This window comes from Xyrauchen texanus, chromosome 6 (assembly GCF_025860055.1).
Source record: "Xyrauchen texanus isolate HMW12.3.18 chromosome 6, RBS_HiC_50CHRs, whole genome shotgun sequence".
Lineage (NCBI taxonomy): Eukaryota > Metazoa > Chordata > Actinopteri > Cypriniformes > Catostomidae > Xyrauchen > Xyrauchen texanus.
Window position 1 is genome coordinate 45,944,155 of NC_068281.1, and position 25,614 is coordinate 45,969,768.

The window sequence follows — 25,614 nt, forward strand, 5'->3', positions numbered from 1 at the left end:
TTAATATTTCACTGAACGCGCTTTCCGCGACACTGTTCAAATGTGCTTCGTGCCCTCTCGTGGCTGAACTCATGTTCACTTTAAACTCGACAGAAAACATATAACCACTTGAAAATATATAAGATTATGTACACCATAGTATGGGAAACAAATGAAAATACAAATACTTTTGTTTTTAACTTTTGTTCGTATTATATAAAAAATACCTGAATAATTGCTCTGCGATGTTCCCTCACTGAATATTTTACGTAAAATGAAGAAAACCGCGAGAGCTCCCGCTTTAAAATAGTCAGGCCAAAGTAATCAATACCGAACACTGAAACCTGAATTAATTAATTAATAAATAACCTCAAACGTGTGTAATAGGTTTGTAATGACTAATTTAGTATCGGCATTGATAAAGTGTTATTAATAATAATAATAATAATGCATGCTTGGGCCGGTCCTGATAAAGCCATGTAAATGCATCGAAAGGGAATTAAGTAGGCATACAATGATGAGCTGAATATTTCCAAAAATGCACTGAATTTGTTTTTTTTTTTTTGGTGTTTTTTTTTTAAGATTTACGCATTTTAATTTAATATCAAAATTCCATAAAGTTTTGTAATCTTCATTCAAATAAATAACGAAATATTGTACGGTTTATTAAATTAAATTTTTTAAACATAACACTAATTTAATTTGATGGAATTTTGTTAAGATATCTTTTAAAATTAAATCTTTTAAAATCTTTTTTTTTTTTGTAGAGTGTGCGAGGTTAAAGGTCTGTTTGGGAGATTTCATTTCTTGATATTAGCTTGTATGCTCGTTAGGCACCAATGCAAGATAATGAAACACCTATAATGGAAAAGAACATATGTTTTTAGGATAATAACATATGATAGGCCTAAATAATATTGTATTTATTAATTTAATGAGCCTTGCACTGGCTCGTCACACTCCTGTCCCAATGGAGGCAGTAAAGCACAGAAAGCAGGTTTGCCAGCCGTCATTAAAACGCTGAAGAAGAATCCTCTTCCAGCTTTTGGACTGTTTGTGTTTCAGTATTGTGGCTTTATTACAAACATTACCATCGTGGTACACGTTTCCAAGACTTGTTTCCACACAAACAGGGGCAGCAGATCTGCGTGACATCCTGTTGTAAAGATGGACTTTATTAAAGAAGAGAGTGAAGACATGACTGATCTAAAACCATGCAGAATAAAAAGTGAAGAGACAGAGGAACAAATAGGTTGGTGTTTAATTTTAATACTTCATATAATGACTGCTGTTGATCATTAATGTAACCAAAGCTTCAGTCAAGTGATGGTGCTTTTCTGAAACAAATCAATGTATTTTTATTGAAGCTAAAAAGGTATCCAACACCTATGTGAAAAAATAACTGCCCCCTTAAACTTAAAGGAATTATTCTCTCATACTTACCCTGATGCCATACCAGATGTGTATGACTGTCTTTCTTCAGCAGAACACAAATGATGATTTTTAGAAGATGATGGGGCTCTGTCAGGTCCTTATAATGTAAGTACACATGCCAGCAGCACTTTGACGGTCCAAAAGTCGCATATAGGCAGCATAAAAGTAATCCACATGACTCCAGTCTATCGTTGAATGAATTATCAACACTTTTTCTATCCTCTGAAACCATGTACAATGGATTTCCAATTATCCAAATCTATTAATATAATTTATTAAATGTCCCTTTGGAAAACATGCTGTAGTACAATTTAAGTGCTACTGATGTTCAACTTGGAGCTTCGGGAAACCCAGCCCAAGCATCACCCACGCAGAGCGGAACATGAGTGAACGTCTGGTTCGTTCTCCAGAAAAAAATCAATTCATAACCGCTGCAGTGTTCGGATCCCAATAATAACTTTGTGCTGATGTGTCAAAAGATGACAAAGGATTTCTTTGTTGCTAAATCCTAAACTAAAGTATGATTTAACTAAACTACATCTACATACATTTAACATCTACATACATTTCTTGCATTGATGAAGCCATTTCTGGTCATTTTGACTTCATTCTCAAAATACGTTTATTTACGTTTATGCATTTGGCAGACGCTTTTATCCAAAGCACTTATTACAGGGACAATCCCCCCAGAACAACCTGGAGTTAAGTGCCTTGCTCAAGGACACAATGGTGGTGGCCATGGGGTTCGAACCAGCGACCATCTGATTAACAGCCCTGTGTTTTAGCCACTACGCCACCACCACTAAAATAGTACGATTACTTTAATCTCATAATTCTATGACATTCTGACTTTATTCTCAAAATATTATGACTTTATTCTCGAAATGCTCCGATTTTTTTTTAAATTTTTTTATTTACGTGGCTCTAAAACGCCATCGTAAAATATACAAACCAGTGATTAAAAATGGTGTAAAAATATTGTTAATTTTTCATGTTAGTTCATTGTTTTATGTTAAAGGGTTAGTTCACATTAAAAAATATCCTGGCTCTTCCAAGCTTTATAATGGGAGTGTATGGTACCTTAGATTTTGAAGCCCAAAAAAGCGTATCCATCCATCAAAAAAGTAATCCATACGCTTCTGAAGCGAAGTGATGCATTTTTGTAAGAAAAATATCCATATTTACAACTTTATAAATTATAATCACTGGCTTCCGGTAACGGCCGTCGGCGCGTTCACAAGAGAGTCGAGTTCCGGCGTAGGACGTAGGCGTAGCGTAAGCTCCGGTGAGAAGTTTCTTACAAAAACGCATCGCTTCACTTCAGAAAGCCTTTATTAACCCCCTAGAGCCGTATGGATTACTTTTTTGGGCTTCAAAATCTAAGGTAACATTCACTCCCATTATAAAGCTTGGAATATATTTTTTAATATAGCTCCGCTTGTGTTTGGCTGAAAGAAGAAATGGCTTGAGGGTGAGTAAATTATGGGATAATTGTCATTTTTGGGTGAACTAATCCGTTAATGTACACACTTGGGCTGCACGATTTGGGGGAAATGTCATATTGCGATTATTGAGGCTAAAATTGCGAAATGCGATTGCGATATAATAAACAAATGGTAACATGAGTCAACTTGCTTGGTTATCAAGGAAAATGCTGATACTGATAATGCTGAAATGTGTACTTCTCAACTCAAACATACAAACTAGCAACAACAACAACTATAAATGCAGTGTTTACAAATTAAAATATTTTTACAAAATTAAATAATAACATCTTTGCATTACACCTAAATAAAATGGAACAATAAATAAGAACATACACATTTTCATGAAAATAAGATTGTCCAAACAAATATATATATATATACATATACATGCACACACACATTTTGTTGTGGTTGTCATTATAGTGTTATTTTTCACATAAGATTGATCTTATCATGATGATCTCATCAATGATGCAACACGTTGCAAGCTGCAGACAGCAGGGGTGAGAGACGAGCGTCTCCGTGTTAGAGTGCGCATCACCCAGCAGAACTTTAAATCTCTCCCAGTCTCGACTCCCGCTCAGATCGTGTCTCTTCCGCGACTGGTTGAAGCGGCTCTGACCGCACAGAGAATGACAGTTTTGGAGTTTGTGCTTATCTACATGCCACGCTCCCGTATTATATGAACTTTAATTAAGGATGAAATAAAGATATATCGCCAAGCTACGATCTGTGTTCAGATCAGATGGCCACAGTTCAGTGTCGGTCTGCTCGGCGTCCATCTTCACCTGATTTCCACCCTGCACACCGGAAACTCACATGACATGACCACACGTGCCACTCCCTAAACTGAGACTGACTGGTCATCTTTATTAGCGGTGTAGAAAATGGGCAAACAGCTCTCAGAGAGAATGGGCTGTCATGTCCTCTAGGGCTGGGACGATGACGTCGACGCAAAAAATACGTCGACGCAAAATATGCGCACCGATTCGTCGGATCCAAAACAAAGATGGCGGCGCCGGCGAGTAGTAGTAACACGAGTGGCTCCTCAGACTATCAGAAGTGCAAGGCGGCATGCACTCGTTCCTCTAAAGTATGGGAATTCTTTAATTTAAAAGGAAACAATTCCGTGATATGTCGTCTTTGCAAAATGGAGATGGCCTTCCATTCTAGCACCATGGCAATGCACCAGCATCTGAAGAGGCACCACCCGGTTGCAGCTGCAGATGACAGAGCACCATAAGTTTTTTTTCAACTCCCCACTTTGCACTCGATGTTGGAGTAGGCTATAATACGTTGCCGACACCTAAAGTTTTCGCTTATAGCTATTAATAATGCGCTTATAGCTATGAATGAATGTCGTGAAAAATACATAGAGGACACTGACAACGCGCTGACAGACAGGACCAAGCAGGTAACATTTAATAAAGTCTCAACTTTCAAATTTGGTCATTCAAAGAAAATTAAACCATAAATAGGCCTACTATTTTGTGGCTCTTTAATGTGTCGTGACAGATTGCCTCAGTTAAAGCTGCTCGTGAACCGATCATCTTTTCCTTGGTTAATTTATAGCATCAAATAGGCTAAACAAGAATGTAGCCTACATCAGAAGGACTGTTGTTTTAACCGCGGAAAGATGTCAGTACAGTAGCCTACAATCCATTATTCAAATTCAAATCCACCGACGTTAATCTTCTCTCTCCTGACTACTTTGTCGGACAAAAATGGCGTATTATTATTGATTGATCAGATCGCCAGTCAATCAAACAACCGGCAAATGTTTTTTTTTTTACATTTTATACACCCCCACCCCCGATGAAACCGGTATTACCGGTGTTGTCACAAGTCTATGGGCTGAAATATGTGCCACCAGAAACTGAATTTGAACCATTTATATTTGAATTTGAATGGCTAAACTTGAATAATTGCATTGAAAAACTGAATTTGAATCACATCATTTGAAATTGTATTGTTTAATTAAAATTGAATTTATTCAAAAACTGAATCTGAATTGTATCATTTGAAATTGAATTTATTCGTTTGGAACTGAAGTCCAATAAAATTTGATCCTCACTGAAAATTAAACTCTCTATATATCTTCACATTCACTTCTCACAATTCAGATTCAGTTCTCAAATTCAATTTCAAGTTACTGAGACAGACATCCGGGTAGTTGGAGGATGAAGGAAGAGCAATCGGCATGAGATCGATAGATAGCGTTCATTGGCGCACAGGACTCCTCTTGGGCCAATCAGCACCAATGTTTTGGAGCACAGTACGTTACCCGCCATGAAACTATGGAATTACGATTGTGTCAATAATAATGAATGTAACTTTATAAAACTGAACGTAACTTTTTCAGAAACTATCAAAAATATTCCATTACAAAAGAAGAAAAACACAATTCAAATGAAAAAATGAACTCAGTCGCATCGAATTTAACAGGCTCTTCAAATATGCTTCATTTTTTGTTAATGTTTTTCAAAGATTCGTTTTCGCAAATCGTGGATTCTGAATACATTGCCACAGATTTACGCTTACGCCGCAGTTTTTCGTTTGCTGTTTCGAGACAAACCTCTCGTGGGGGTGGGCTTAACAGTGATCTACTCTGATTGGATAGTGAGCTTTTGATGGACAGGTGCTCTCTGACCCGGATGTACAGGCGTCACTCAGTGGCGCGCATATTAGAAAGCTTTCGCGGTGATTTGTAGTTATGCAATACGTCGTGCTTTGTTGTATTACTTACTAACAATATGTAAATAATATTTGACCTATAATTATATAATTTAATATTATATGAGACCTTCGATCGTCTAATAATCGTCTTCGATCAGTCTGTAAAGATGAGCTCTCAGGAGAGACACGGAGCGGCATCATCTTCCTCCTCTTGTCCTTCAAGGCAGCTTGAAGTAAGTTCGTGTTACTGAAGTAACCAATAACATCGATAAAACTTTTATTCATGTAACGTTACAGTGTGCAACAGTTCTGGCTTTATTTTGCAAATTTATTGTTGTATTGTAAATGCATGCTAAATAAAATGTTGCTGTTTTGTCATTGTCATGACTGCAAAACTGAAACCTGGCCATATCTTGGTCCACTGTTTGACTCTGCCCCGACTGCTGAACGGACTGCTGCTGACCCTGCCTTGTGCTGGTATTCCCGAGCGACTGGTTAAGAATTTCAAGGTTGTTATGTACAGATGCAGCATCTGCACCAAGATTTCTGCCTTGCTGTAGAATGAAGACAAGTTTGATATCTGCACTGTCTACATTGACACGTCCTTGAATATAATAACTGTGCAAAAGAGCAAACAATCAAACTACATAACATCATGACATGACATCAGTGCATTGCAAACTTGTGAATGACAATAAAAAATTATTAAAAAATATATAAAATTATGATATTTTATGTGTTTATCAAAACATTGTGAATAAATATAATAAAATATATGCAATATTCCACCACTGTGTTGAAATTTAGAGTGTTTTCTGTAAAATTAGAAAATTGTATCGATGTTATTGGTTACTTAAGTAACACGAACTTACTTCAAGCTGCCTTGAAGGACAAGAGGAGGAGGAGTGGAGCATTTGTTTAATAAGCAAGGTCTTTTATTCAGATATTCAGAATTTCTTTCTGAATACCAAATACCAGTAACCCCAAAAGAATTTGCTACAGTAATGGGTGCTATTCCCTCTGGTTTATGTATGCATTTTAAAACCGTAATTACTTCACACCAGTATCTACTGCATCCTTTCCTAAACCTTGTGATACTTCAGTTGGTCAAATCTGTTTTTCAGAGTCGAAAGCTAAAAACTATAAGATCTTTATTTCTTAAGGATTTGATTTCTGTTCCACCTGTTATTTCCTTTTGGAATAATTTGTTTGGTAACCTTAATTGGAAAAAATCTGGTCTTTACAGCAGAAATTCATTATCACAAATAAAGTGAAAGAAATTTCCTTTAAGTTGATACACAGGTTCTATCCTGTTAAGAAATTTATACAAAGATTTAAATCTGACATTGAGCTAACATGCTCTTTTTGTGTGAATTCTGATGAAACAGTGGTTCATGTATTTTGGTCGTGTCATTACACTCTGGAATGAAATTGATGTTTTTATCAAGTGTAAGATTTTGCCAGGCTTCTCAATACATATGACAAACATTATATTTGGGTATTTTGATTCAGACCCCACAAACGAAAATGTCTGTTTTGTTATTAATTTAATTATTTTCTTAAGCAAATTCTATATTCACAAATACAAATTTTTAAACTGTAAACCTATCTTCTCTGTCTTCTTAAAAGAAATAGAAAATTATCTAAATTTGATTTCAGTATCTACTAATAAGAAAGCCATAAGGACTGTTAGAATCTGCATTGCATTTGATCTCTTCATGTGAACATTTTTGTGTGATGTAATGCCCTACCTCTTCTTTTATTGTTATATACATTATTATTATTATCTTTTTTTTTAATTATTATTATTTTTTCTATTTATTTTTGTCTTCTTTATTGTTTTGGTTGATATTATGTGATGTACGTATGCTTTCTCTTTTGTATGTTCCTGTTCTTTGCATTAAAAAACATATATATATATATATATATATATATTTTTTAAATAAATAAGAGGAAGATGATGCCGCTCCGTGTCTCTCCTGAAAGCTCATCTTTACAGACTGATCGAAGACGATTATTAGACGATCGAAGGTCTCATATAATATTAAATTATATAATTATAGGTCAAATATTATTTACATATTGTTAGTAAGTAATACAACAAAGCACGACGTATTGCATAACTACAAATCACCGCGAGAGCTTTCCAATATGCGCGCCACTGAGTGACGTCTGTACATCCGGGTCAGAGAGCACCTGTCCATCAAAAGCTCACTATCCAATCAGAGTAGATCACTGTTAAGCCCAAACTGCGAAGCGTAAGCGTAAGCGAAATCTGTGGCAATGTATTCAGAATCCACGATTTGCGAAAACGAATCTTTGAAAAACATTAACAAAAAATGAAGCATATTTGAAGAGCCTGTTAAATTCGTGCGACTGAGTTCATTTTTTTTTTCATTTGAATTGTGTTTTTGATAGTTTCTGAAAAAGTTACGTTCAGTTTTATAAAGTTACATTCATTATTATTGACACAATCGTAATTCCATAGTTTCATGGCGGGTAACGTACTGTGCTCCAAAACATTGGTGCTGATTGGCCCAAGAGGAGTCCTGTGCGCCAATGAACGCTATCTATCGATCTGCGCTCGATTGCTCTTCCTTCATCCTCCAACTACCCGGATGTCTGTCTCAGTAACTTGAAATTGAATTTGAGAACTGAATCTGAATTGTGAGAAGTGAATGTGAAGATATATAGAGAGTTTAATTTTCAGTGAGGATCAAATTTTATTGGACTTCAGTTCCAAACGAATAAATTCAATTTCAAATGATACAATTCAGATTCAGTTTTTGAATAAATTCAATTTTAATTAAACAATACAATTTCAAATGATGTGATTCAAATTCAGTTTTTCAATGCAATTATTCAAGTTTAGCCATCCAAATTCAAATATAATGGTTCAAATTCAGTTTCTGGTGGCACATATTTCAGCCCATACAAGTCGATTAATCGAATCGAAATCGAATCGGACTGGAAAAAATGAATCGTTAGATTAATCGATGCATCGAATAAGTAAATAGCTAGATTAATCGTTTAAAAAATAAGCGTTTATCCCAGCCCTAATGTCCACACATGCACTTATTTATTTAATAAAATCGCAGCATTTTGCCATCATATAATCGCACAGGCTGACATCGCGATTGCGATATGATTATTCGTGCAGCACTAGTACAAACAAAACACAACCTTATTGTAACGAGTTACCGATACATTTAATAAAAAATGAATCAAACAATACTTCCATGGATAGGCTACCAAAATTTAAATATGAACTACTCCTAAACTAACTTTTACTCCTAGCAAACCACCCCGTAATTCGTACGTAAAAGTGGAATGATTTTATATGCAACATTAAAGCATCATAGGCTGAAATGTGTCAGTAATAGGCATATACTGTTGAAGTACTATTATTTATTATTAAAAATATTTTAAAAAATTGCTTGATAAAATTATTGTTCTCTTTTGATTAAAAGTCCCGTTGGTCTAGCAGTTGCGTGATCGCCAACCATGCAAATCATCCTGGGTTCATATCCCCTCTGCGCATACAGTATGTACTTTTAGTTAAATTGTTATTACAGCATCCTTTAGTTTTCAAAGGTTATGTGCATGGCAATGTCTTAAGTTTATGACTACCCATGACACTGCCAAAAGAAAATCTTTCAGAAAAGTGCAGTGCATTTTATTTTTATTTTTTGTGGAAAGGCCAAATTGAGAGAATACTAGTTCTTAGAAATTTAATTATGTTTGTTTGGAAAAAAATAAGATTTTCAATCTTAAATCTTAAAATGTAGCTCATTATTTTCTTTTCAGTAATTCAAACATTCTCAGAAAATCCAAATAGTATAGTATAATCATTATTCTGTAATTACTGGCTGTCTAATTCAATTACGATTTTAATTTATTTTATTTAAAATAATATAATTGTTTGTTTGTATTTTACAAAACAATTTGTATCAACATTTCCAGCAAAGCTACAAATGCATTCTGTCTGACCTGGATTTGAACCCGGTTCAAACCATAAAAAAGAGCTCCTTCATTGCAATGGAAGACCTCTGGAGAAATTTTGACATTATTGTCTCCTCAAAAGCGAAAATGGAAATCAACATTACAATTCATTGCAATTTATGACTTCCAGCTTTGAAGATCCTGTCATTTTCCAAGGACCCAATATATACAGTTGAAGTTTACATACACTTAGGTTTAAGTCATTGTTAAAACACTCCACAGAATTAATATTAGCAAACAATAGTTTTGGCAAGTTGTTGTGGACATCTACTTTGTGCATGACACAAGTAATATTTCCAACAATTGTTTACAGACAGATTGTTTCACTTTTTCACTTTTAACTATATCACAATTCCAGTGGGTCAGAAGTTTACATACACCAATTTAACTGTGCCTTTAAGCAGCTTGGAAAATTCCAGACAATGATGTCAAGCCTTTAGACAATTTGCCAATTAGCTTCTGATTGGAGGTGTACCTGTGTATGTATTTTAAGGCCTACCTACAAACTCAGTGCCTCTTTGCTTGACATCATGGGAAAATCAAAAGATATCAACCAAGACCTCAGAAAAAGCATTGTGGAACTCCACAAGCCTGGTTCATCCTTGGGAGCAATTTCCAAATGCCTGAAGGTACCACGTTTATCTTTGCAAACAATTGTTAGGGGTATAACAGTTTTGACCCGGATCAGATATGGAGAAAGAAGACCAGGAGTCGAGAAGTTCAATTAAAGAATCAAAAATTTACTGAAGTATAGTTTGCAGTGAAATTGGTAGAGCCAGAGGCAAAGTCTCACGAGGAGATCGAAAGCTAACTCGTACCTTACACAAAATTTTACATCAATTATACCATTTGCAAGGACGTACATTCCGTTATTTTACTCCTGATTGGCTAAAAGACCATAAAGTCACAACATATAGATAGTTAAATGGCCTATCAACATTAATCAGCGCACTTGTCGTCCGCGCCCGAGATTTACGTCTGAAGTGACCTCGCAGATGGTCGCGGGGCGTCTTCGAGTCGGCCTGGTGTGCATCCCTGGGTTCAAAACCTGGGTAGAAGGTCAAACGCACACACAAAACACTGACAAACGACAGTTCTTCTCTGGGCACAAGAGAGCTAGAGCACAACATTATCAGACCATTTAAACCAAAACAGATAGATAAAATATTCACTCCTCGGGCAGAGGCGAGGGTGGAAATAGCATACATTTCTTCCCTAAAGAAATAATAATAGAAAATCACACTTCGACTATTCAGGTAGTATTGCATAGGACTTTAAATCATATAATTAGTCCTGGAAAGGTAACAATCAAACACAAAACCCATCTGGGACATATGTTTAACATTCTCCCTGCCCCCCCCACCTCTTCTGAGAGGGGGCAGAGTATCTCAGCTAAGCTTATCCCCAAAAGACCTTCAGCCTACGTGCAGGACAGAGAAAAAGGCTTCTGGAATGTTCCTAAAAGAGAGACTAGTTAACTCTTAACCCACATATGATTCAAAGTATATTTCAGTTATGCATAAGAAAATAGAATTGATTATGTGATCATGCATATAGTTAATTCATCATTTTATTAAAGAAGTTAAGCAACATAATATAGATATATATATATATATATATATATATTGATATAAAAGGATATATATATATGTATTGATATATCTGAAGAGGCAAGGGATTTTGACCCTCACCCTTCAGTCCCCCGTTTTAGACCAATGTGGGGTCCAATACCGCCACATCTGGTCTACCAAGGGAGGTCACTACGGAAGGTGGAGTGGTAACGCATGCTTCCCTGACGGGTCACACTTGTCTCTTCGCCTCATTGCGGACATGCTGGATACTAAAAATTCCCAGTCCCCACGCAAAGGCTCTCCCACCTTCCACTCACAACAGGGCCTGGATGTTATCCTTCTTAAGTTTCTCTTTCAAGCGTCTCGTCAGTTTTCTCAGTCGGTACTCCTCCTCGGAAGGGTTCAAGTTACTGCAAGCGGACCTGCATACATAAGAAAAACAGAAACGAACACACATCCACACACACAGACAGAGGACACCCACTCCCAAAAGAGCTCCAAAAGCATATAACACATATTTAACAGCTCCCATGACCAAATCCTCTGACGCAGCCACAAACTCCTCCCAAGCTTCCTCCACATATTCCTCCACTGTTTCCGTCATGTCAGTAAATATTGCTCCTACCGACCTTTCTGCATAATGAGGGTAGTATCGGGATAATTTGGGGAGTGACCAAGCCAATAGGTCACTGTCTTATTTCCGTCCAGACGATAACAACGATCATTTACCTTTTGGTACATAGTCGGAATTAAATTTAGACCCTCAGTTGAATTTAGACATGGGTATTGTACCCATGATGGACGGTTATCGATCTCCTCACAATCCCAATGAGTTGAAAACGCATGGAATCTCCCTGTCCAAATTGAAATTTGAATCCACATCAAAAATGATAAAGCGATCAGAATTAAAAATACCAACGAGCGGAAGTACCAATCGGATGAAAGCTCGTTTCACTTTCAGTCGTCTCTCACTACGCACTTCTTCTTGAAGAATTAGCAGCTTCAGTATGTCGTCGGATTCAGCCATCTGTAATGATAAAACATTTGTTCTAGAATTCTAGAATTTTAGCATACACGACAGACATTTAATGATCCCGAGGTAGTAAGTTGTTACACTTTTCAAGTGGTTTCACCTGTGACCAATGTCTCCATACTGTACCCAAAACACCCCTGTCCAGTAGAACAGAGGTGTTAGTGGTCAATACCACCTGATAAGGCCCATCAAATTTCGGACCTAAGGGGGAAACTGTCTCCCGCTGTAGCATTACATTGTCACCTAGGACAAAGCAGGCATGTCTTTTTGCTCAACATTATCTCGATCTGCTTGTCGTGTGCTAACACTAACCCGTGTGTCTCGCAGACTGTCATCCAAAGCTTTCAGATAATTTTGTAAAGCGTCTTTCAAAGGCCCGGATGGTCCCTCATGTTGCAAGGGGGCATCCCAGGGCAGCCGCATGTAGCGACCTGTCATTACCTCAAAAGGGCTGAGCTGTGTAGTCTTGTTAGGGCTGGCTCTCATGCTTAAAAAAATCGCTGGGACAGCCGCATGCCACCCTTTCCCCCACTCCAACAATCTCTTTCTCAATGAAGTTTTAAGCGTACGATTAGTGAGTTCAATAGATCCGCTAGATTGGGGCCTAAATGGAATGTGAAAGTGTTGCCTCACCCCCATCAACTTCATGACATTTTTCATTACCTTCCCAGTAAAATGTGTACCCTGATCTGAATCAATTTGTAAGGGCAAACCCCATCTTGGGAAAACTTCATTCAACATAATCTTGGCGGTTGCATCTGCGGTGCAGTTTCTCAGTGGAAATGCCTCAACCCATCTGGAAAACAGATCAACAATCATTAGAATGTATGTAAAACCTCCACTAGGGGGCAGTGGACCTATGAAATCAATTTGGAGGTGTGTCCACGGCCCTTGAGGTCGAGGGGCATGTCCTAAGGGAATTTTCAGCTTAGAAGAAGAATTAACCTTAAGGCATACTAGACATCTCTTACAAAAATAATTGCAAGAAGCCCTCAGTCGGGGCCACCACCAGGTTTTGGAAATCATTGCATGTAGTTTTTCAGGACCTGCATGTGCCAAACCATGATACAAAGACATTAGTTCAGTTCTAGCAGAAACAGGACAAACAAAACGCTCATTAAATTTCCACAGTCCTTCTGCATTTTTCTGAGCTCCTAATTTTGTCCATAGATGGAACGGCCTGCTGGCATCGGCATGACGTAATGCTGGGGAGGAAGCAAGAGTTTCTTTGATACTCACAAACGCCTCCTCCATCTCCTCAGTCCAGTCGATCAGCTCCGATCCAGGTTTTCCTCCTTTCAGCGCCTCTGTGAGTGGTTTAGAAAGTTCAGTGTATTCAGAAACAAACTGGCGGCAGTATTTCAAAAGACCCATTACTTGCCTTAGACCAGTAACCGTGTTTGGTTTTGGAAGTTCCATGATAGCTTTAACTCGTTCAGGAGTGATGCGTCTGCCGTGCACACCCACAATTTGCCCCAAATAAGTCACTTCAGGCAGTGCTAGCTGTGCTTTCTTCAAGTTCACTTTGAATCCCCCGTTTTGGAGGACATTCAAAACAGTCTGTACAGCAGTCAAATGTTTGAACTTGGTTGGACTAGCAATTAAAATGTCATCCACATATTGTAGGACAACAGATCCGTCATATTCAATTTGTTTTCTTACCGGATCGATGAAGGATGCTAGTACCTGATGAAACAGTGTGGGTGAGTTGCAGAAACCTTGTGGCAAACGACTCCATGTCCATTGGCGACCCCTGCTGGTGAAAGCAAATCTGCCTTGGTCCTCCTTGGCTAGGGGACAAGTCCAAAACCGTTAGAAATGTCTAAAGCAGTAAAAAGACAATGTTCAGATCCTATCTCATGTAGGATAGTTGCTGGGTTGGCCACCAGAGGGTGCATTTTCTCAGACACTGAATTCAGAGAAGTGTAATCAATGGTCAAACGCCAGCTCCCATCCGGCTTTTTGACAGGCCACATGGGAGAGTTAGTGGTAGAGGAACAGGGAATCACAATCCCCCGTTTGCATAGTACATCTACAACAGTGTCAGCTCCCTCTCGAGCTTCATTTTTCAAAGGATATTGTCTTTTGGCTTCATGCAAAGGACCTGGGATGCTCAGTGGCTGAATCTGTGCTAAACCACAATCATATTTATCTTTTGCCCATACATCAGGAAATTTGGAAATTATAAACTTCCACTCAGGGCGAGTTTCAGTTAGACTAGCAGGTTCAGCCGCTGCACATCTCTGCTCATGGTGGGGGCCACTCAGAGATAAGCGAATTGTTTCATTGCAGCCAAGCACTAGCTTATCTTGAGAAAGCAAAACATCAGCTTCGAGTTCTTTCAGAATGTCAACACCGATTAAAGTCCCCACAGTATTTTTCCCTACCCAAAATTCAGTCCAACAGACTTTTTCAGAGTTAGAAAGGGTTAGAGGGACAGGAACAGATTTATGATATACATTTGTGCCATTTAGACCTTCTATATACAAAGTTTCAGAAGTGATCTCAAGATCGAGATCTGTAATTGATACAGTCGCGCCCGTGTCAATCAAAATAAGGCATCCTTCACACTCATCATCGGCTAGCTGGAATACAAAATGAAATGTTAAGAAGATTGCTAGAGACTGATCACCTCAGACCACATTCATCACCTTAAACCTGCTACCTGAATTAGTTAAATTAAAATTTTAATTCAGCAGCTGTTTTTAGATTGATCACTGACTCAAATCACATTTTGACATAAATGCTCCTATACTTTTGCTGTGTTTCACACCTGCACTTATTTAGCCCAATCTGTTGCTTTAATGCATTCTCTCACAAAGGGGCCCAAATCTGCTCACAGCAGACCACATTCATTTTCATTGTGTTTTTTTTTTTTCAATGAAAGTGAATGGTGACTGAGACTGAACGCTCTTTAGCCTTGATCACTGATAAAGTGTCTCAGTGTTCCCTGCTATCAAAATAGAACTGCATTTGTTTTTCTGTCAGGCAAGCTGAGAGCACACACACACACTTTTTCCCAGAAAATCTTATCACATTTCACAGTCTCATTTTTCACAGCATTTTCTGCTTTTTCACAAACAGCCTCGAAACCCTTACTCAAACTACACAGATCACAGCCGACTTCCTGCCCAATAATTTTTGCCACTCTATCACGCTGGGCAATCAAACTAGACCATCCGTCCATCATATCTGGAGTTGCCTTTTCATGGTTTAACGGTATACCACCCAGTTTACAAATCCATGAATAGGCAAACACGGATAGATATTTGGCCCTATCAGCGTCTTTTTTGTTCTGCAGTCAGTCAATCTGCTGCATGACTTTCCAATCAGAATCAAACCCCTGACTGACCATTTTCTTAATGAGCTGTGCACATTTCTTTGATTTGAGCTCGTCAGAGCAGAGCTGTTTACAGCGTGTGCCCTCCTCGTTTTGGTCAGAACTACTCAGAAAATTCCCTTTATCAGTCATTTTTCTTGGTCACAGTTGAAAATCACTACCGAAAAGATTTTAGCAGCAAATATTTTACGCGGATAAATTAACTATAGCAGCAACAATACTGGATTTCTACACAATACACCACAAAGTATTCTTCACAAACATCCTGGCCACATATACTGATCCATACCAATTCGGGTCACAATTTATTTACTTACTTGGGACCTCTCCTGATGCATCCCTGGCAAAACAATCCCTATTGTATTTTATTTTATTTTATAACTAATATCTGAATCCCTAACTGCCTGATTCACTAAGCTCGGGGTACCTCTATCTGAGGTGGAAGAGATCGAGCAGGTTTACGGTGCCACTGGACCTCCCGTCCAGGGACGCACCCTGCCGGGGTGGTGCTACACCAATGCCCACCTGGGCCCCCCACAGAGCACGCTTCACTTGCGCTGTTTGCTGTTTTAACCCTTAACAGCTCTCTCAGCGACTTCTTATACTTTCAATAGTATAATTAAATTACTCTTCACTCGCCTCGTCGGAGTGAAGCTCTCCCGCTCCCCTTCAAAATCTCTTCCAGTCAGACAGCCCTAACAATTAATAAAAGCTTCCTACCTTGTTTGCTGATTTGCCAGAGATGTCACCACGGAGTGATTGCCCGCGAATCCTCCACCAAACTGTTAGGGGTATAACAGTTGTGATCCGGATCAGATATGGAGAAAGAAGACCAGGAGTCGAGAAGTTCAATTAAAGAATCAAAAATTTACTGAAGTATAGTTTGCAGTGAAATTGGTAGAGCCAATTTTGAAAAAGATCGAAAGCTAACTCGTACCTTACACAAAATCTTACATCAATTACACCATTTGCAAGGACGTACATTGCATTATTTTACTCCTGATTGGCTAAAAGACCATAAAGTCACAACATATAGATAGTTAAATGGCCTATCAACATTAATCAGTGCACTTGTCGTCCGCGCCCGAGATTTACGTCTGAAGTGACCTCGCAGATGGTCGCGGGGCGTCTTCGAGTCAGCCTGGTGTGCATCCCTGGGTTCAAAACCTGGGTAGAAGGTCAAACGCACACACAAAACACTGACGAACGACAGTTCTTCTCTGGGCACAAGAGAGCTAGAGCACAACATTATCAGACCATTTAAACCAAAACAGATAGATAAAATATTCACTCCTCGGGCAGAGGCGAGGGTGGAAATAGCATACATTTCTTCCCTAAAGAAATAATAATAGAAAATCACACTTCGACTATTCAGGTAGTATTGCATAGGACTTTAAATCATATAATTAGTCCTGGAAAGGTAACAATCAAACACAAAACCCATCTGGGACGTATGTTTAACATTCTCCCTGCCCCCCCCCACCTCTTCTGAGAGGGGGCAGAGTATCTCAGCTAAGCTTATCCCCAAAAGACCTTCAGCCTACGTGCAGGACAGAGAAAAAGGCTTCTGGAATGTTCCTAAAAGAGAGACTAGTTAACTCTTAACCCACATATGATTCAAAGTATATTTCAGTTATGCATAAGAAAATAGAATTGATTATGTGATCATGCATATAGTTAATTCATCATTTTATTAAAGAAGTTAAGCAACAGAATATAGATATATATATATATATATTGATATAAAAGGATATATATATGTATTGATATATCTGAAGCGGCAAGGGATTTTGACCCTCACCCTTCACAATAGTATGCAAGTATAAACACCATGGGACCACACAGCCATCATACCACTCAGAAAAGTGCAAAAAGTACAAATCAATCCCAGAACAACAAGATGCTGGAGGAAACCAGTAGACAAGTATCTATAACCACAGTAAAACGGGTTCTATATCGACATAACCTGAAAGGCTGCTCAGCAAGGAAGAAGCCATTGCTCCAAAACTGCCCTAAAAAGCCAGACTACTGTTTGCAAGTGCACATGGGAACAAAGATCTTACTTTTTGGAGACATGTTCTCTGGTCCGATGAAACAAAAATGGAACTGTTTGGCCATAATGACCATCATCATAATGTTTGGAGGAAAAAGGAAACCATCCCAAGCGTGAAGCGTGGGGGTGGCAGCATGATGTTTTGGGGGTTCTTTGCTGCAGGAGGGACTGGTGCACTTCACAAAATAGATGACATCATAGGGAAGGAAAATTATGTGGATATATTGAAGCAACATGCCAAGACTTCAGCCATGAAGTTAAAGCTTGGTCACAATTGGGTCTTCCAAATGGACAATGAACCCAAGCATACCTCCTAAGTTGTGGCAAAATGGCTTAAGGACAACAAAGTCAAGGTATTGGAGTGGCCATCACAAAGCCCTGACCTCAATCAGATTTTTTTGTGGGCAGAACTGAAAAAGCATGTGCGAGCAAAGAGGCCTACAAACCTGACTAAATTACTCAAGTTTCAAAATGGGCCAAAATTCCAGCAACTTATTGTGAAAAGCTTGTGGAAGGCTACCCAAAACGTTTGACCCAAGTTAATCAATTTAAAGGCAATGCTAGGAAATAGTAACAAGGTGTATGTAAACTACTGGCCCACTGGGAATGTGATGATAGTGCCTGGCCTGTTTGGCCGAATGGTTTGAAAGGCTAGTGTCCTAACTCATAATGTGCACCTGAACCAGGAAAGCCCACAGCTCATTTAACAAGAGACTTCGATTAGCTACTTGTGGATTTAAACTCATGACCTTAGATAAACCTTGTACAGCCAGATTTGGCTAAGTGCTTCTGTGTGTTTTTGCCAAAAGCAGACCTAATAGTGCATGCTGTTCAAAGAAAAGCCCCAGCAAACTACCTGAGCAAATAGCATTTTCAGAGAAAAAAATACTCAACAGCGTGCTGCAGTGAAACTGGATTATATGCAAAACTGTGCAATTAAAATGTTAGACAAAGAAAGAGACGCAAGTTGTTTGGCTCCCCGATTACATGTCAAAGAACCAATCAGCCTACACCATGCGAGCCAATTGGCTCAACATGGCACATGTGAGCAAGCCAATTGGCTGACAGATAACAAGTTTAAGGAGCCTACCAGCTTGCACCGCAGAGTTGCATGGCTGAACTTTGTTCATTTGGAAACCCTGATGATTTCACCATCCGAACATCTGTTAAACGTTTCACGGGAGCAGCCGAACATCTGTTAAACGTTTCACGGGATCAGGAATAGCTTCCAGTACTTTGAGACAAATTTTGCATCATTGATGATACAGCAGAAAGCCCCTTCCAAAAATCAGGACATCATTGCAAATTTTCATCCACTATGTCACGCACATTATATACACCACCTGCAACTTAACCCAGCCAAGACCAAACTAATTGTCTTTCTTGCCAACCCTGCTGTTGAACACAACATCACCGTGCAGTTGGGTGCAACTACAGTAACGGCTTGGTCAGAAATCTAGGGGTTACTACCTTCGATAACAAACTCAGTTACACAGACCACATCTCAAAGACCGCAAGATCGTGTAGATTTACACTCGACAATATCAGGAAGACAAGACCCTTTCTCTCTGAACATGCCACACAACTTCTTAGTCAGTCACTTGTAATAACTAGACTGGACTACTGTGACGCTCTCATTATAGGCCTCCCTGCATGTGCAATTAGACCGCTGCCATTGATCCAGAATGCAGCAGCACTTCTGGTCTTTAATGAACCAAAGAGAGCACGTTACACCACTCCTCGTCTCTCTTCATTGGCTGCTGGTTGATGCACTTATCAAATTCAAGGCTCTGATGCTGGCATACAAAACAGTCACTGGGTCTGCTCCAGCATACCTAAAATCATTTCAGTAGAGATGCGAGCCCACCAGAAGCCTGCGGTTGCCTAAGGAACGTCACCTTGTTGTACCAACACAAAGAGGCACCAAAACACTTTCTCGGACTTTCAGCTTTATCATTCCACATTGGTGGAATGACCTTCCCAACTCCATCCGTGAAGCTAAACTAAAAACACATCTTGTTTTTGAAAAACACACCAAGAGCACTTAACCTGTCACAAAAAAACTAAAAATAATAATTCCTTGTTGCACTTTAATCTGTTTTGAATGCTATTCTGATGCTAGTGAAACTTTGTAATATAGCACTTTTCGTACCACTGTCTCCTTAAGATGAGTCACTTATGTTTTTCTTCTTTTGTAAGTCGCTTTGATAAAAGCATCTGACAAATGTATAAATGTGTTATCTTGAGGGAGCTGCCTTGTTATAATGGAGCAGCAGAATTACCTCTTTGCTTCCGGGAGAGTTTTATTTGCAGGATTGGGCTGTTGTACCAGTTTATTAAATGGTGCCAGGAAACCGTGCAGAATAAGTGTAATATCTGATATTATGAGGGCTGAAATGGCTGCGATGCCCATACGTGACCAGTCTCCGCTTACCAGGGAGTGCCTGCTCTGGCAGATTGTGAGGACTGCTGTGGTTTAAACAGTCCTGATTCTCAAGGGCCATGTTCAAAGAATTGTGTGCCAAGGTCTTATCTTTCTTTTGGCCAGTCACATCAAGCTATCGGACACTCATATCTAGTGCATGAATGGTCAAAATGAGTCATAATTTTGCAAATAAAATGTTTCCATCACCATAAATTAATATGGTGTTTACATTCAACTAATGCAAAACTCTAATAAATCCACTCCTTTTGAGAGTTTATTCACATATCAAGCGTTTCCATTCAGGATTTCTTATGTGCAATTTAAAAATGTGCAAAGAAATAGTTGTATGGAAACCCAGCTTCTGACTACCTAGTAAAAACACACAAACTCCGTTATTGCAGGATAAACCTTTTTTCCCTGTAATTACTGTTAGCGACCAGCGCATGTGTCTCTCTCTCTCTCTCTCTCTCTCTCTATATATATATATATATATATATATATATGTCTCTGTTGAGCTCGTTTGTTACTTGACATCCTTTGACTCGCTTTGGCAGCGACGAGCAGGTGTGCAAGTGACTGAAAGTGCGCACAATATCAGTATTTCTATCAGTGTGCACGCAGACTGACGGCACACTCCTGGTATATAAAGTGGCTTAAAATCAGATTGAAATTCATTATTTTTATCCATTTGTTATTTCTTTTCCTCTATATTGGTTCAGCAGTTTATTAGCTCAGAGAATTACTGTAAATGCTCTGGAAAATTGACACCTCAAAATTCATAAACATTTAATCATTTTAAGAGATGACGACATCACGCAGGCCATAAAACGTTGGTTATCCAGCCTGCGGGCCACCTTTTGAGTACCATGGCCCTATACCAACCCCTACCCCTAAACCTAACCATACCTTACAACAATTAACAATGTTTTTACTACAGTAACCATTGGATCACCATGGTATTTTGCAGGTAAAATCATAGTAACCACAAAATTAAACAGTTACTATATTAACAACATATTACTGTAGTACTGTAGAACCACCATGGTTCATTGCATCAAAACTATAGTTTCCACAAAAACACATGGTTACTACGATATTACTACAGTAAAACCATGGTTAATTTTATCCCGATCAAAACCTTCTTTCAACTCCTTGACCTTCACTGTGGCAAAATCACTGTGAGGAATGACTTTTATATTTAGGAAATATTAAGAGTGGAGACATAGGAAAAAGTATGAGAAATGTGGGATTCGAACCCAGATCATTGGCACGAAAAACACTTTCTCACCATCCTTACACTTGAGCCACTACAAGAGCAACATGAGGGCTCAGTTTGTCGGTAACTTGAGTGTTTCCACCAGACTATTGGAGCGCAAATCACTTAGTCCTCTGTTCTATTAACCCACTTAACGTCTAACCCGCTAACCAGTTCAATGTCTCTGCTTTATCACCAAAAGAGTGATAAAATATGCCCACCTTTATTTAACCAGCAGTTGACTCCTAAGAAATTTGTTATGGCTGTCATGAGCTTGGTCTGAGTAATGGTGGGCGGAGTTTGTGTAAATAGCCTTTGCCAACAAGATGGGCTATTTACACTTTGTGTAAAAAGTTACTCCCATTTCTTTAATGAGATACTGATCTCGTCCATTCTTTAAATATTCATTTTGCATCAGTGTGTACATAGCTGTATTATGACAATGTGTTATTTTCTCTTCAGACTTGAGGGTGAAAGAGGAAAATCAAGAACTGAACGAAGAGCAGAAGCACCATCACTGCCAGAATCCTTCTAATTTCAAAAATGGAGAAAAATCTTTTAGTTTCTCAGAGAGCAACAAGAATGTTAAGCAAGAAAGATCTGAACGAAAAAATTCCTTCACCCGCTCTCAGGGTGGAACTAGTTTTACAGAGAACAAAATCTCCCATGAAAGTCACGCTGGAGAAAAGCTGCACATATGTCATCATTGTGGGAAGAGTTTTAAATCTCATGGAAAACTTACTATGCATGTGCGAATTCACACTGGAGAGAAACCTTTTACATGCCATCAGTGTGGAATGAGTTTCGTACAAAAAGTAAACCGGGATATTCACGTGCGAGTTCACACTGGAGAAAAGCCTCATACATGTCGTCAGTGTGGAAAGGGGTTCACATTTCAAGGAAACCTTAGTATGCACATGCGAATTCACACTGGAGAGAAACCTTATACTTGCCATCAGTGTGGAATGAGTTTTACACAAAAAGTAAACCGTGATATTCACATGCGAGTTCATACTGGAGAGAAGCCTTTCACATGCCCTCAGTGTGGGAAGGGTTTCTCGCGTAAAGGAACAGTTAATTCACACATGCGAATTCATACTGGAGAAAAACCTTTCACATGCCATCAGTGTGGAAAGGGTTTCATAGAGGCAAGAAGTCTCAAAACTCATCAGTGCTCTGCAGTACAATCGGTCCAAAAACCACAACTGAATATTGATGCAAATGAGAAGAGTTATTTGTGCTCTGTTTGTGGAAGAAGTTTTTCAGATCTGCAATGTTTTAAAAAGCACCAGAAAATACATACCAGAAAGAAAGGTCATGTGTGCTCAGAGTGTGGTAAAACCTTTACTAGATCTTGTAAATTGAAAATGCACCAAAGAATTCATAAGAAGAAAAAAAACAATCATAAATAATAATACATCTAATCTGATTAAATGATCAAGGCCCTCTCAGTGTATTCCAATCTATGCTCAAAACAGTTCATTTTGTACTAATAAATCTCCCTTTTTTATTTGCTATAGCATTTATCAACTGGAAATAAATGTATCATCAAATATGGAACCAAATATGGCATTTAACCACCTATAAAATTATTGAGCCTTTTTCATGAAACATAAGCACGACACATTTTTGTGTCAATCGTTCACAAAGCCATTGACGTTATATTTTTTCTCAAAATGTTAGTTGGTACGAACAACATTTACACCTGTTCCTGATCACGTGTGAATTTGGTAAAATACATCTGAATGTTTTGTGTTCTTTCAGACAAGCTGTATTGACTATGTTTTGATAGGAGTGAAATTAAATGAAAAATTAACTAATAATAACCATAATTACTGACCCAAATTAGTACATACCTGTATTTACATTTTAGCAGACGCTTTTATCCTATGCGACTTACAGTGCACTTATTACAGGGACAATCCCCAGAGCAATCTGGAGTTAAGTGCCTTGCTCAAGGACACAATGGTGGTGACTGTGGGGATCGAACCAATGACCCTCTGATTAACAGTTGTGTGCATTAGCCCACTATGCCACCACCACTCACTATAAATAAATACGAAATTAACAGTTGTTTAGCCCAAATGTTTTTGATTGCTTGCATTTATTTATTTAAAAATTACAAAATTACTGCTCAATTACAATGTGGTGTCCCCCAAGGGTCGATTTTAGGACCCTTGTTATTTTCACTGTATGTGCTTCCTCTGAGCTCTAATTTCCAGAAATACAGCATATCTTATCACTGTTATGCTGACGATTCCCAATTTTATTTCCCAGTGAGTGCAGACAAGCATTGTTCATCTGAGAACGCCCTAAATTGCTTCAAAGATATTAAACATTGCCTGGCAACATTATTTTTACAATTAAATGAAAGCAAAACCAAAGTTCTGATTTTAGGTTCCTTCATGTCCTCCTTATCTGGCCCGGTTGCCCAGTTAGGTCCTCTGTTGTCGACTGTACAAGATCATGTAAGAAGTCTCGTTGTGATTTTAGACTCCTCGTTACTTTTCAATAACCAGATTGGCGCTGTTGTCAAGGGTAGCTTTTTCCACCAGAAATCTATTGCTAGAATATAACATTTTCTTTCCCATAAAGACTTGGAAGCTTTTTCTGTGATAGGTCCTAATCTCCATGTGAGGTCAGCTTCATCATTAGCCATTTTTAAATCATCTTTAATATTTTTATTCTGTAGTGTTTGAATAGATCATTGAATTGTTTGAAATGGATAAATACATGATGTTGTATTTTATATTTAACTTTAAATCAATCTCTTTTATATCACTCTGTCATTTTATTAGTATCTGTGAAGCACTTTGGGTCAACTTCTGTTGTTTTTAAATGTGCTCTATAAATAAAGGCTGACTTGACTTCACTTTAAATTTTATTTGATTCCCAATGCTGCTTCATAAATGTTGTCTTGTTTTATCCAGCAAAAGTGCTTTTGTGGAAAGATGTTCATTACATGTTATAGGCAAGGCCGTAACCAGGATTTTTAAAATACCGAGGTCAAAAATACCCCCCTCAAGTGTTCTCAAACACTTGAGAAATAAGTTTGGCTGACAACATATTTATTTTCAATAACAACATGTGCAAACTGTGAGAAGAAAACTGCCTTTTTCTCAATGATGCCCATGGTGTTCTTCACTATTGTGACATCTGTACACCCATGGACCACCACAAGGTTCAAGGCATGCTACGGCAGTGAGTGAACAGCGCCCGTGGTTGCAGCTCCCTTATCTTCTGCTGCACTCCACCCAACCTACCACTCATGGTGCACCATCATATCCTTGGCCCCGTAGAAAAGACACATGAAGTCCCCACCTCCCTAACTGTGATAGGATGGCCTGAGAGATGGATGCAGCATCCTGCTTTTCAAGTGGACAGAATCCCCAAAAATGTCTTTAATCTCAAACTCATCTGATACATAGCGGATGCAGATAGATAACTGCTCCGTCCCACTAATGTCTAATGATTCATTAGTTAAAACCGAGAAGTACTTAGTTTATGAATTTTCTGAACAATTTTGTCTTGAATTTCAGCCCCACAACATGCAATCATCTCATTTTGTATTTTGGGTGAAAGGTATTTTGCGTTTCCAGGGGCAATCTCAAGGTGATTTTTTTTAGTGCTTCATCAAATGAGGATTTCCAATTAACAAAGTGGCTGAAGTTTCCATCCTCTTCATGATCTTCCAAATTATAATTGCCACGAAATGCAATGTTTCTTGTGTCCAGATTTATCACTATATCAAGGATTGATAACAAAACCTTACAGTTGGTCTCAACTTTGTCTGAGTATGTCTTACTGATTACCGAATGTATATCTTTCTTCTGTCCTTTTATTACACTTAGAAATTTTCTGCCAACTCAGAAGCTGCCATATGTCCTGGAGTGTTGCCATGATTTGAGATTATTCCCCTTTTCTCACCAAGAGCTTGTTTCCAGTCCCTAAATCCATCCCTCTGGATTGTGGTGTTTGACTCTTTCTGACTATTGAACAGCACGCACGCACAACAATATGCTGCATCCTCAGATGGAGAGTACTGTAGCCAGGGGTATTTATTTTCCCACTATACCTTACATTTACATTTACGCATTTGGCAGACGCTTTTATCCAAAGCAACTTACAGTGCACTTATTACAGGGACAATCCCCCCGGAGCAACCTGGAGTTAAGTGCCTTACTCAAGGACACAATGGTGGTGGCTGTGGGGTTAGAACCAATGACCTTCTGATCTTCTGTGACCTTCTGATTAACAGCCCTGTGCTTTAGCCACTACGCCACCACCATACCTCAACAGACTTTTCCCAAATTGCCTTTGGGGATATACTGGTCCCTGCTCCATTTGTTTTGAAGGATG

The 25,614-nt window shown here is 38.6% G+C and overlaps 1 protein-coding gene across 1 annotated transcript; it reads left to right on the forward strand.

The window, feature by feature from the left end:
* The first annotated feature begins 1,010 nt into the window (after positions 1-1,010).
* On the forward strand, positions 1,011-24,106 carry LOC127644557 (gastrula zinc finger protein XlCGF8.2DB-like). The gene is made up of 2 exons (XM_052127772.1): positions 1,011-1,231; positions 21,718-24,106. The coding sequence occupies exons 1-2, from the start codon at positions 1,147-1,149 to the stop codon at positions 22,665-22,667; spliced, it is 1,035 nt and encodes a 344-aa protein (XP_051983732.1). The 5' UTR covers positions 1,011-1,146; the 3' UTR covers positions 22,668-24,106.
* Positions 24,107-25,614: the final 1,508 nt, after the last annotated feature.

Coding starts and splice junctions, on each gene's coding strand:
- LOC127644557 (XM_052127772.1), top strand. CDS start 1,147: ATGGACTTTATTAAAGAAGAGAGTGAAGACATGACTGATCTAAAACCA. Junction 1,232..21,717: donor AGAGACAGAGGAACAAATAG/GTTGGTGTTTAA, acceptor TTTTCTCTTCAG/ACTTGAGGGTGAAAGAGGAA.